Below are 14,639 nucleotides of genomic sequence, written 5' to 3' on the forward strand. Positions count from 1 at the left end.
CTTGAAAATGTCATTCTATTTCAAATCTATTTCGCAAACCAACCAATCACCCATGACAACCACAAAGTGACAAATCCCATTGGTGTACAGCAGTTATACCATGGACTTAAGTTCACCTTGCAAGGTGAACCCGAATCCACAGAATGATTTGTCATAATGCGTTTTTCCACGTACAAATGTGCAATGATTGTTGTGGATTAGTATATCCATAAAGTTGTTCCATTTATATATCTTCATGCAACGTGCCATGCAAAAAGGTATTACTATTACACATATCTAATTGTCACAAGGACCATTTTTAACTTACACAATGGTAAGTACAATGCAAGCAAATTGTAGTAGGCTTCATCAACTCAATCCTTGTTAACCATCAAAAGTAGTGTCAAAATGTAATTTTTATTAACTTCCTACCGACTTTTAGCGTGTTCCCAATCAAAAACTCAATTTGGTTTCCCTTTATCCCTCTACTCCATCATAGCACCTAAACTCCTATCCTAGGTGATATAGTTGATGACAACAAAAGCAAGGGAGTCGACGACAAATCAAGGACGTGGCTAGTTACTGGTATTAGGAAAATTATACTTGGGTCATAGTTCACACTACAATGTGGACCACTCATACAGATTTATTTTTAGTATATTGTAAATTTATTTTTAATATTTTACAAGTTCATTTTTTAAGTAGTCAACTAAAAATAACTTACCGTTCTAAAAAATGAACATGTATCAAAATATAATGAACATACTAAAAATGAAAATGTAATTCACTAAAAATATAATAAAAATAAATTTATATCAATAGTTTATTTTACAATGTCTACAATTGATAAGAGCAAGCGGATAGTTATAGTGACAATTGTATCTCCTTCACTGGTGTCAGCCGTAATAATAATTTTTTTTTTTAAAGTAGATTTATAAGCTTGATAGATATGAAGAAAATGGAAACTCGCCATTTCAATATTGATGCAATGTTGGCCATGTATATTGTGTTGTGATTGTTGTACATTGGGGATTATTTTAACTGTTTTATCCTTACCACAGTTTAGCTTCTGACTTTTATTTTGAAAAATTCACAACTAATATCATGTGTACTGAATAAACTTTACTATAGTATAATAACTCACAAATTATTTATGTGTACTGAATAAACTTTACTTTTTTTTTTTGGTAGGGACTGAATAAATTTTACTATTGTGTAATAACTCACAAAATACATTAAAAAAAATAAATCATATTAAAAAACAATCATTATATCTTGGACCTGATCCATTTAACCATTTCTGTTGAGACACACGATAACTACATATACTTGTAATTTGTATCTGTAGTTATCATGTTATATGTCTATAATTACCATATGTTTTTAATTTGTTTATATGTATAGAAATTATTAACTACAAATATAGAATATTTTAACAATGAACACATAATTTTTAAACTAAAATTCACAATGCAATACAAATCATGATCCATGATATAATAATTAGTATTAGAACCATTTTTAATATATTAAAGATTTATTTTAATACATTAAAAGTGTATTTTTAGACACGGAAGGTTCATTATTTGATATGCTTACAACTTACAAAACCTTCCGTATACAAACAATGACCTCAATATATTAAAAATAAACATTTATCTATAATCTACATACATTGCAATATGAGTCATAATCCATAGTATAATTTGACTCTAAAAGTTTAGAAAGACCTTGTACAAACAACTCAACTAAGAAGAGTGTTGACCAAAATCAAACTAGTAATATATTCTTTAAATATTAGAATTATGCTTCACCTACTCAACCGTCTTTTTCAAGACAAATGACTTATAGCCTTGTAGGTAGAATTACTCAAGTGTCCTCAACATTCATAACAACAATAATAATAATGCCAAGGGGGAAGAGAGAGAGAGAGCTAAGTAAAGCAATTTAAAACGTGAAAAGAAAGTAGGCCATTTACTAGTTCAAAACATGGTACTCAAGTCTAGAGAAAAAAAAACAGTTACATATATCTGAAGTTCATAACCCAATTTTTTTAGATAAAAAACTACTGCATCCAGGATCAATCCACGACGACAAACCAACGCTATACCGCTTTAGGCCTGTAAATAAAGCAGTATTTACAATCTCATTTACAAATGGTAGTGAGATAGATTTTACCCAGCATGCAGAAAGTCCAAGTTAAAGAATTTTACCTTGTTAGCAATGTTGTTAGAGAGCCAATCAAGACCTTCATAAAGCCCCTCTCCAGAAGTTGCACAGGTGCTCTGGATGTACCTGTTAACACCCAAAGGACAAACTCGCAAAACCCAGAAGATAAAAAATTAAAGCACAAACCTCAAAATCTTTAGAAACTTTACCAGTGACGTTGCCTCAGAGAGTGGAGACCAAGCTTATCTGTTATCTCCGCAGCATTCATTGCATTAGGAAGATCTTGTTTGTTGGCAAACACCAGTAGGACAGCATCCCGGAGCTCATCCTGTAGTAAGCGTCAATCATTAGCTATATATATAAAAGTTCACCTTAATCAAAGCTAAATCTCTTGCTCCCAAGCGGATAACTGCTGACACGTGTCCAAAGCTTATACCTCAAAGGCTCAAACCGATAAATACCCTAGTACTTAGGATGCATTGATTCCTACAATTATGGCATTCCCATAGGTCTAATCAAAATTGTAAAATAAATTTAAAATTACATTAAAGAAAATTGAAAGACTCATGGATACTTGCATAAGATGTCTTCTATATAAATGGTGGAGAGTAGGAAAGAATCTAGCCAAACCTTAGTGTTGACAACCATAGAGTAAGCCATACTTGGTCATAGAGAGTATTAATTACGAGTATCATACAAGGAATCGAGCTTTGTCCAATTCATTTCTCATGATTTGGGGAATTTTCCCCACCCTAATTTTGTAACCAACGTGTAATGCAAACAGCAATCATGAGTATAATGAAGGCAATGGTCACAGTCACCAACCAAACACAAGCATAGTGAGGAAAGTGGTTTCACAATTGATTAGCTATACCCATCCAAAATCAACACTATATAAAGAACATTACCTCTCCATTCTAGAACTGTCAAAAAATATTGTTAGTGCTTCAAACTTCCAAGTTTAAGCCACCTACTCAAGCATTCATTGCATAGCTACAAACACCAGTGGTTTCCCAATTTAGCAAGTTATGTCTCAACTTTCTTCTCATTCAGTACAGTTTCTTTCATTGAAATCCCTTCTAATCATCATTCTCAAATGGCTCCAAATGGAATATAACAAGTTTCTCCCAGGCTGGCAGAAAGAAAGTATTGACCCAAGCAAAACCAAAAAAAAAAAAAAAAAAAACATATGCCCTAGTCCTGAGGCTAACATACGTCAACCAAGCAACACTATCATCCTTGAGCATCAAGGTGCTCAATTACCAACAGAGGAGCAAGATCTCTCTTTGAATAATGTTTCCCATGAAGCATTGTCTTGCTTCAATGGCGAGGAAATATGCCAAGAGCTTAATGATTTGCCTTGGAGAGCTAACACACTTACTAGGAGAAATTGCACAGCATGTAGGACAACATGCTAACCAGGTCTCCTGCTCCAATAGGCATGAAGACCTTTATCTCATGCACCAAAACAGGCCAATCATGTAGATTCAAGCCACTTCATAATTAACAAAGAGGAAGAAGAGAACATCGGCCCACCCAAAGTACTACTCGCTGTATCCATGGATCTAGAAGATTCAGAAAGTGACAACTTGAAGCAAGTCAATGAACTTGAACAAAGGATAGGAATAACATCAAGAGATCCAGAACAATCCTCTAATAAGACTTTTGTTAGACCTTAATTCCAAAATTTTTGACATACCTATAGACATGTCTAAATAAAATATAGGAATTAATATGCAGAAAACTAATTACAGAGATAATTTAAAAAAAAAAAAAAAAACATCAACATCAAATAGTAAAAATCAGATTTCAGAAGCAAAAGGAATCAATACTCAGATACTACATGTGCACCTTACCCTTATTACATAAACTTATCTGTTACTTCAAATAAGTATGCATCATTTTATAGAGTTATATAAGCTTACCTGTCTCTTCTACCAGCAATAAAATATATATGTAGACATAATGAAAGCCTTCTTACCTCATTCAGCATCCTATGCAACTCATCTCTTGCCTCCACGATACGGTCCCTATCATTGCTATCAACAACAAAGATGAGGCCCTGTGTATTCTGGAAATAGTGCCTCCACAATGGACGGATCTACCAAATGCACACAGGATGGGAAGTACAGATTATACATCAATAGAGAGATTACAAAGGGATGTAAGAGATGTACACATTAGTTTCATGCCACGCAACAGATCCTTAGAGATAGAGCAAAAAGAAAGAAGTTTATTATTAAACTAGCTCTTTTCAAGCAATCTCTTAACCTCATGAATTGATATGTATAATTTACTGAAACTAATTACATAAGAAAAGAGATGAAAATAAAAATGATTATACCTTGTCCTGACCACCAACATCCCAAACAGTGAAGCTGATGTTTTTGTACTCAACAGTCTCCACGTTGAAACCTGTAGAAAGTCAATCATTACTGATAGTGCCAAAAAAAAACAAAAACAAAAGCACCAGAGTTTGATAATAATCATATAAAGGCTGAAAAGATTCTAATTTCAATGAAAGCCCAAGTCAGGGAAGACCCTGCTCCTTGAGGAAAGGAAAAGGGCAAGAAAATTCAAAATCAAGAATTTTTAACAAACCTATACCTAATAAAGAGGATCTGCCTTGCCTCATGCAGTGTACATTTTATATTTCCAAAACAAACATTATAGATCATGTTTAGATAAATAGGTAAAGGCGTATTGTGTACAAATACATGAAAACCAAGATAACATAGAAACAAGCAAGAAACTCATACTCTAGAGGTGCACTATAGAGAACTATGCCGAAGGCGAAGCCATACTGCATAATACAAAGTAAAGAACTTAAAAAACCAACATGGGGGAAAGTGCATACCAATGGTAGGAATTGTAGTGACAATCTCTCCAAGCTTGAGCTTGTACAAGATGGTGGTCTTACCAGCTGCATCAAGACCAACCATCAGAATGCGCATCTCCTTCTTGGCAAAAAGCCGGCTGAAGAGCTTGGTAAAACTGAGTCCCATTTCTCTTTCTTGCTGAGATACCTATGTATCATTAAGTTGCATCAAAATAAAAATTTCAAATCTCTGAAGTTGATCAAATCATAGTATCATATTCTCACGTTGCATCGCAGATCAAGATACAAATATAAGTTCTAAAAACAAACGAATAACGTAATCATTTTCTTTTTCGATCTGGATCTAAAATTTAAAATTCCATGATTCGAGCCCTACAGATTTTCAGAGATCGCAGCCTTTTCACAAACCAATAATCTTCAGATCAGATCAATACAACCAAAAAAAAAAAAACAAACAACAACATAAAAATCTCACAGAAAAACTGTCTCCGGCAATTACAAATAATATCGCAACGTAAATTCGAGCTACTTTTCCGCTAAACGACGAATTCCAAGTAAAAAAAAAAAAATTTAAAAAGAAAAAAGAAAAAAAAGAGAGGAATCTAAGGCATTTTTAACAAAAACTTACGGTTTACGAATCAATAACATACATACATAACTCGGTATGGCAAAATTTTGTGTGAGAATTACCTGAAAGGTGTTCCTGTGAGATGGATCTAGAGAGAGAAAGCGCGCGCACGGCGGAGAGAGAGAGGGAGCTGGGAGAAATGGAGCCGGTTAGAATCCCGGAACCTTGTGAGGCAATAAATATAGGGCGAAAGGTGAGTGTGGAATTGTAAATGCGCCATCTATTTTTGTTTCTATCTAAAATATACCATCCGATTAAACTTTAGGTTTAGATTTAGGCGAAAATAAATAAATAAATAAATATAAATAAATAAAGGCAAAGCGTCGTGGGTTTGAGCCTAAGTGAAGTTGATATTGACTCTTTTGTGTTTTAATAGATTGAGAAAGTAATTATGAATAGATGCTAACATTATAATAGAGTCAGTAGTATTAAAAAAAGGCAAAAATTCATGTGAAACCGTTTCACAGGTCATGTTGAGATGAAAATGTAATAATTATATAAGAAAATAATACTAATTAGGAATATTGTGTATATTTTAGGAGTTAATTACCGATTTGGTCTCTCGATTATGAGAATTTCACTAATTTGATCCTCGGCTACTCAAATTTCTCAATGTAATCCTCAACTATGTTTTTTATACACGAAATGGTCCTCAGTCAAATTTTCTGGTCAAACTAAAAGGGAAAATTCGGGATTTGAAAAAATCAATTTAATTTCTCGTCAAACTAAAAAGGGCTCTCAGATTCACCCGACGACGGAGGCATGGAGAGCAACTGCCGAAGCTTCGTCTCTCCTTCTTCTTCTTCTCGCCCAGCAGCATAGATCCAACTTCGGGAGGCTTATTGGGATTTTTGATCGGCGAAATTCTCCGGCGGCCCCGAACCCGTTTCGGATTTCTACCCACGCTAGTGTGACAATCCAAAATTTAATTTTATAAATTCAGTTTTAAGAAATTCCGAAATAGTCATTTCACTCCGTAAAAATTTTTGCGATGAATTCGGTGTTGAATAAATTATTTTGAGTCACTTTTAAATAAATTCAACACCGGGACTTATTTTAAATCTAACATCCTAGATTTTCGGGTACATTGCGTACCAAGTTTCTGATCCAAAAGTCAATCTGAGTGAAACCGAAAAGGAACCTGTGAAATCTGAACCAAGTGTTTTAATTAGAACTATCTTTTGGAAAATCTATTTTTGACCCCAAGTTATTCAAAAATCATCTTTTTAGACTATGGTTTATGGTGCAAGGTGAACCCTACAATTTTATTTTACATTTTTACCCACAAACCCTAAGTATAAGGGATGGCATTTTTCCCTTGTTGCACTATTCATTCAAAAGAAATCAGCAGCTCTCATCTAAGCCTGTGTTCTAAGCTAGATGTGTTAAAGAAGAAGACCTTGGATTTGAACCCCCCTAACCCCTTATTTAATAATCCAAACCTCTTCCACTTGAGCAACTTCACCCTTTATGAAATTATCTTGGTTTATTTAATATATTACTTATTATTACTTAGACTTGAAGGTTTATTTATAATTAAAAGTATTTTTATAGAAAATCATAAATATGTTTGAGAAGGGGTTAACTACCAAAAGCTATGATTTGCCAAGAAAGCCGTATTTCAAGAATTATATATATATATGAGCATATATGTTTTGGGGAAATATTATACTTGATTTTGAGAATATATACTTATATAATTATGTATGTGGTGTATATTTGATTATAAAGATATTTTAAGCTTATTTTATTATTTCCCTAGAATTTCTTAGCTATTAACATCGTATACTTTGGGAAATACAATGTATCCCTAGAAAGGTTTAATCTAAGAGCTTTTGATCAATAAAGTGTATAACCCCATGGTTCGTGTGTTGTTCCCTGTGCAATGGCCGGGCCCTTGCGGCTCAGCTACGTGTCGTTTCGGATAAGGTGTCACGGGCCCTTGTGGCTCGGTACCTCGGGGCCGTCTTGACGCACGTTTTGGCTTTGATTTCGTTGAATTTGGATTAGAAATGAGCATGTTATGGTAGAATTTGTATGAAATGCTTCATAGTAATGATATTTGAGTTCACTGTTTTGGGAATTGCTTTGTTTTATCCTCCTGATGCTAATTGTGTATTGAATAAAGAAGCATGAACACTTTGTGAATAAGAATTGTTAGAAAAGCACGAGTAGAATGTGTTGTATGTTCAATGGAATTCGAAGTCTACTTTGATGGTAGAAATATACAGAGTTTGATATGTTGCAAACCAAGCATAATATGGTGTTCTTGAGAAATCACTGTGATATATAGATTTGAAGCATGTTGTTCAGTAAATTGCATTCCAAGTATATCATGTTTTAAAAGTGCATAAGTGGCCAACGTGAGCCTAAGTATTACTTTCGAAAATTCATGAGCATGTGGTATATCATTACCTTGTTGCATTGAGAAGTTGTTGAGATGTGACATGCATAAGTTTCGTGCATGATATATATATATATATATATATATATATATATATATATATATATATATATATATATATATATATATATATATATATATATATATATATATATATATATATATATATATATATATATATATCAGTGAGGTTTTGGAGGACCCCGTTTGGACTACGTCCTCTCGGAAGAAAGAAATTGGAAACTGCCCGCCAGGCTTGGAATCCTGGTCAGGGGGTGTGCACGTTGATAGTTCGATACCTGATTCCACAGAGTTTGAGCATAGAACAAAAGAGTGGTTCGGTGGATGAGATGAGTATTAGGCCGGCTAGACGCCGTGCTCGGATAGGTTCGTTCACGCTACGGTGAAGTTCCTACCTCGTCCATTTGTAAATAAAGCGAGTCATTGCGACTCTAAGAAAAGAAAGAAAGAAAGCGAGTCCTTGTGGCTCTAAGAAACCTCCACAGAAAAGTATTCTATTTTTACAAACGAGTGTATGAGTATACTTATTGTATTTCACGAGATTGCATAATGAGAATGTGTGCATAATGTTGCATTTGAGTATAGTATTGCACTAGATTGCATATTAGAATAATTAACCGAGATTGTATATTGAGTATGATTGCTTTAGTTGCATTTTGATATCTTATATATCTAGTTTGCATGATGAGAACTTGAAAGTATGAAGATAATTTCGTATTGGTTGTTAGTATGAAATTGATTGATAGCATGAGTTTGTTATGATGAGTTTTGTTATGAGAAATATGTGTTGGAGTGTTTGTGTTGAGGAGTTATATATATTTGAAACATGCCTGATGATATTATAGGTTGCAAGCATACAGAAGTTGTCTAAGTGTTGAGATTGCTTGATTAAAGTTTGTGAACAAATGTTTTTCCAAAGTATATACTGTAGTACTTTACAGGGTTGAGTGTGGTTATAATTAGTTTCGTGCTAACGGGTGTTTTCCTACTTGTCTACTTGTTGTTTTGTAAAACCCCTTTCAGGTGGGCCCAGCGTTTGAGAGATGATCGAGTTAGACTAGTTTAGTAGATCTAGTAGTCTAAACTCCCTTTATTATTATGATGTTTGATGATGGATTGTAGACTTATGATGCTTATGTTCGATGATAGACATCAGGGTGTTTTTCCCCAAGTGACTTTAAGTTAAGTAATTTGAATGTTAGTTCGGTTTAATGATTTAGTTCCATCCTTAGCCTGTGCAATCACCGTGGAGAGGTGGTTGTGGCGGTGACGTTCCCACTAGTTTATTATTTAAGTTGTTTATCCGCTGCTTAGTTTATCTTCATTTTGGTATTAGAACTGTAATTAAGTTTAAGAAAAGTGGGGTGTTACAAGTTGGTATCAGAGCGGTACGAACCGCGGGAGACTTAAGAAGTTTGACTCTTAGGATTGAGTATAGAAACTCTAAGTGGAAATCCTAGGAAGGACCGATTAGGAAATGACCTCTATGTTGGAACCCTAAGTGGGATAAGTTAAGAAGATGAGCTTAAAGGAAATCCTAGGAAGGATAAGATTGGGGAAAAAACCCTAAGTTATGAAAATTAAGATGAGAAAGATTCTAAGTTCAGTGGCTAAGTATGAGAATCAGAGTTAAGAAAAACTCTAAGTATTAGTTAGGAACGCGGTGAGGTTGTGAGTTTTCCTTGCGGTTGCTTATCTGTTTATGTGCTTTATCAATGTGTTTAAAGTGCAGCTTGTTTATCTTTTGTAAGTGAAGAAGAGAAGTAAAAGTGAAAAGCTAGAAGTTGAGACTTTGAAAGTTAAAGTTTGAAAGTAGAAGTTTTGTAAAAGTTGCTAATGTGGAAAGTATAAGAGCTTATACTTGTTTCTTGTTTATGTACCTTATTTGTTGTAAGCCTTGCTTTAAGAAAAGGAAAGTTAAAAGCAGTTAATTCTTGAGTATCTCGTTGTGTTCATTGTGCCAATATTCTATTCTAAATCCCTTGTTGTTGATGGCATGATAATCCTTGAATTCGTACCATCAAGCTTGAGCTTATGCTTTCTGGAAATTTTCTCGTAGCTTGTTATTGATTCCTGAGTCATTCTGGCTACTTCCAGTTTGCTTTCAATGTCTATCGAAGCTATCTAATGTCTAGAGTTGAGTATGAGAAGTTGTTTTCTTTGAGTTGAGCCTTGAATTATTGCTAATGTCTATTCTTGATATTCCACGATTTATTGTTGAATCTGTATCTAGAATGCTTATAAATTCTTTCTAAGTATTCTTTTGAGCTATCGTTGACTTGCAATGCTAGTATAATTGAATCTTGAAGCTAGTATGATCTTGTTGAAAGTCTTATTCTTGGAATCTCATTGTATTTGAATTGAGCTTATATTCCTTGAAATTCATATTGTTGGAATCCGTATTTGTTGAGTTATTCCTACGAGCTTATATCTGTTGAGTATTCTTGAAAGTATTTTGTTCTTGAAGGGCTATTTTATTGACTATGTATCCTTTTTGTACTTTCAGATCATGTTGCTATTGTCTTGAGATCGTCTATTGTGGTATTCTTTCTTTGTTATTGAGCTATTGAGCTATTGATTCGAGACAATCTTTCTTTTATATCTTCTTTTGGAATCCACTAGTGTTGATCTATTGCTTGAGATTAAATCCCTATTGCATCTCTATTTGGAATCCGTTAGTATTGAGTTATTTCATTGAGACTATTCTTTGTTGTGTCCTTCTCTTGGAATCCGTTTTGCAGCCTTTGTTTCACGAGACTCCTTGGTTGAATCTTCGAAAACCATGACTTTGATAATCATGACTTTGTTTGTAACCAATAGTACTCTTGGGTTTCAAATTTAGAAACCTCCCACTTTCCTCTTTTGTGAAGTCAAATTCCTTCAAATCAAGTGTACACCTATCTGGTGAATTCAAGTTTGTTTGTTAAGAAGTTGCTTTATTTAGCCTTGTTAATATCCTTGAAAAGTGAAAGTTGAAAGTCGAGAGTTAAAAGTTGCGAGTTATGTGGAAGTTGTTAATGTGACAAGTATAAGAGTTATGCTTATATCTTGTTTGTGTGCTTTGCTTGTGTGATCTTTGCTGTTGAGAAAAGAAAGTTAGAAGTAATGAGATCTTTTGTTGCGAAGAAGTGAAGTAGTAGCGTGCATATCTAGTCAACCGAAGAGCCTGATGAAGAAGGTTACTCCACGTGCGGCTTGGAGCCAGTTGTAGCTGTTCTTACTCGAGTTGATCGACATCATCGTCTACAAGACCCAAGCTAACCCCAAAAGTTGAAGAGAATCTTCGTGCAACTAGAGGCAAATATGAAGAAAAGGAAGTGATTAGAGGTTAGAGGCTACGGTTAAAGATCCACAATTGTAGAAGAAGACAAGTGTAAAGGTTGATGCAACAATAAGAAGTCAAACCCATTCAAGTGGATGCTTTTGAGATCAACGGTGAAGAGAATTTCAAAGATTAAACTCGAAGGTTAGAAGTCAAACTTGAAGCACAGAGAATTTGGACTTAAGGTTGGATAAACCAAGCGTGAAGGTGATTCCATCTACCTTTGAAGGGATGATGAATGGATAAGTCAGGAGTTATGAACTCCGAAAGAAATGAAGTTTAGGATGATTGACAATGACTTTGGACTTGTGAAATATATGAAGGTGAGGAGAAAAGTTGTAAGTAGGTTGTGTGTTTTATAAGGTACGAGAAACTAAGAATTGAATTAAGTAAGAAAAGAGCAAGTTAGGGGATGTGAACTTAGAAATGATAAGTTGTGTGAGAGCTGAAATAAAGAAACTTAGTGTTGAGATTGAAGAAGTGGTAAGAACGATAAGAATAAGAGGAGTAACAAAGAAACTTTGAGTTAGTGAGTTCTAGTAGTTAGATTGAGCTTAGCGCCCTAGTTATTTGGGTACTTGTTTGGAAATCAGAGATTCCATTTCTTCTAAGTATTCCGAGAAAAACTCCTAAGTCAATTCTTGAAGTTCTTACCATCTTTTCGAAAGCTTCCGTTCTAAGAAAAATCCATCTGTTCCTTCTAAGTTTTGGGACGAAACTTCCTTTAAGGGGGGTAGGATGTGACAACCCAAAATTTAATTTTATAAATTCGGTTTTAAGAAATTCCGAAATAGCCATTTTCACTCCGTAAAAATTTTTGCGATGAAATCGGTGTTGAATAAATTATTTTGAGCCACTTTTAAGTAAATTCAACACCGGGACTTATTTTAAATCTAAAATCATAGATTTTCGGGTACATTGCGTACCAAGTTTCGGATCCAAAAGTCAATCTAAGTGAAACCGGAAGGAACCTGTGAAACCTGAACCAAGTTTTTTAATTAGAACTATCTTTTGAAAAATCTATTTTTGACCCCAAGTTATTCAAAAATCATCTTTTTAGACTATGGTTCATGGTACAAGGTGAACCCTACAATTTTATTTTACATTTTTACCCTCAAACCCTAAGTATAAGGGATAACATTTTTCCCTTGTTGCACTATTCATTCAAAAGAAATCAGCAGCTCTCATCTCCCATCTTTCTCTCGTGTCTTTCTCCAACATCTTCATCTTCTTCAGTTTTTTGGAGCTTCTTCTTCTTCCCAAGCTTAGGTTTCAAGACTTGGTAAGATATCTTCTCCCATTTCCTTTGGTTAGCTTATTTCTAAGATGAGATTATCTAAGCTAGATGTGTTTGTTTGTGTTGGTTGTTGCTTGAGAAATGGAGATGGTAAAGAAGAAGACCTAGCTTGAGGTTGGAGATGGAAGGATTCTTGAGGTTGAAGCTTGAGGTATAACCCACAGATTCCCAAATATAATATTTTGCCCTAAGTTATGTGTTTTAGTTGTTCAAGTGTGTATATATATGTATTTTGGGTGTTTAGAATGATGAAATGTAAGTTATTTGTTGTTGATATGCTGTGTGATTTTGTGGAATTTGAGTATCGGATCTGTGTTGTTTAGAGAAGGGAAGCAGAGAATAGCAGAAGCCTATTTCTGGGAGTTCACGGACTATAGGGACGGATCTAGGCAAGATCCGTCACCATGGTCCGCTGGGAGTTCACGGACTATAAGGATGGATCTAGACAAGAATTATCACCAAGGTTTGTTATAAGTTATTGGTTTGAGTGCTGGTGTGTTGAAAGTTATACCTAGGATCAATTCCTATGGTTAACAATTTTTTGGTTAGCTTCAGTTAGCTTCAATTTGATGTGTTAAGCTTTGAGAAAATTATTTAAGGTGAGATTTAAACCCCTAACCCCTTGTTTAATAATCCAAACCTCGTCCACTTGAGCAACTTCACCCTTTGAAAAATTATCTTGGTTTATTTAATATATTACTTAGGCTTGAAGGTTTATTTATAATTAAAAGTATTTTTATAGAAAATCATAAATATGTTTGAGAAGGGTTTAAACTACCAAAAGCTATGATTTGCCAAGAAAGCTCTATTTCAAGAATTATATATATATGAGCATATATGTTTTGGGGAAATATTATACTTGATTTTGAGAATATATACTTATATAATTATGTATGTGGTGTATATTTGATTATAAAGATATTTTAAGCTTATTCTATTATTTCCCTAGAATTTCTTAGCTATTAACATCGTATACTTTAGGAAATACTATGTATCCCTATAAAGGTTTAATCTAAGAGCTTTTGATCAATAAAGTGTATAACCCCATGGTCCGTGTGTTGCTCCCTGTGCAGTAGCCGGGCCCTTGCGGCTCATCTACGTGTCGTTTCGGACCAGGTGTCACGAACCCTTGTGGCTCGGTACCTCGGGGCCGTCTTGACACACGTTTTGGCTTTGATTTCGTTGAATTTGGATTAGAAATGAGCATGTTATGGTAGAATTTGTGATGAAATGCTTCACAGTAATGATATTTGAGTTCACTGTTTTGGGTATTCCTTTGTTTTATCCTCTTGATGCTAATTGTGTATTGAATAGAGAAGCATGAACACTTTGTGAATAAGAATTGTTAGAAAAGTACGAGTAGAATGTGTTGTATGTTCAATGGAATTCGAAGTCTATTTTGATGGTAGAAATATACAGAGTTTGATATGTTGCAAACCAAGCATGATATTGTGTTCTTGAGAAATCACTATGATATATAGATTTGAAGCATGTTGTTCAGTAAATTGCATTCCAAGTATATCATGTTTTAAAAGTGCATAAGTGGCCAACGTGAGCCTAAGTATTACTTTCGAAAATTCATGAGCATGTGGTATATCATTACCTTGTTGCATTGAGAAGTTGTTGAGATGTGACATGCATAAGTTTCGTGCATGATATATATATATATATATATATATATATATATATATATATATATATATATATATATATATATATATATATATATATATATATATATATATATCAGTGAGGTTTTGGAAAACCCCGTTTGGACTATGTCTTCTCGGAAGAAAGAAATGGACATTGCAGTCCCAGTATATGTAACACGGAGTATTCCCATGTTACGAGGTTGGAAACTGCCCGCCAGGCTTGGAATCCTGGTCAGGGGGTGTGCACGCTGATAGTTCGATACCTGATTCCATAGAGTTTGAGCATAGAACCAAGAGAGTGGTTCGGTGGACGAGATGAGTACAAGGC

General features: G+C 34.3%; 1 protein-coding gene across 1 annotated transcript; it reads right to left on the reverse strand.

Annotated features, from left to right (window-relative positions):
• Positions 1-1,907: 1,907 nt before the first annotated feature.
• LOC109166818 (ADP-ribosylation factor-like) lies at positions 1,908-5,801 on the reverse strand. Its single transcript, XM_019315701.1, has 7 exons — positions 5,678-5,801; positions 5,006-5,174; positions 4,493-4,563; positions 4,130-4,249; positions 2,358-2,476; positions 2,193-2,274; positions 1,908-2,099 (listed from the first exon to the last, which is right to left on the reverse strand). The coding sequence occupies exons 2-7, from the start codon at positions 5,151-5,153 to the stop codon at positions 2,094-2,096; spliced, it is 546 nt and encodes a 181-aa protein (XP_019171246.1). The 5' UTR covers positions 5,154-5,174; positions 5,678-5,801; the 3' UTR covers positions 1,908-2,093.
• Between the last annotated feature and the right edge of the window lie 8,838 nt (positions 5,802-14,639).

Source organism: Ipomoea nil, unplaced genomic scaffold, assembly GCF_001879475.1.
Source record: "Ipomoea nil cultivar Tokyo-kokei standard unplaced genomic scaffold, Asagao_1.1 scaffold3105, whole genome shotgun sequence".
Taxonomy (NCBI): Eukaryota; Viridiplantae; Streptophyta; class Magnoliopsida; order Solanales; family Convolvulaceae; genus Ipomoea; species Ipomoea nil.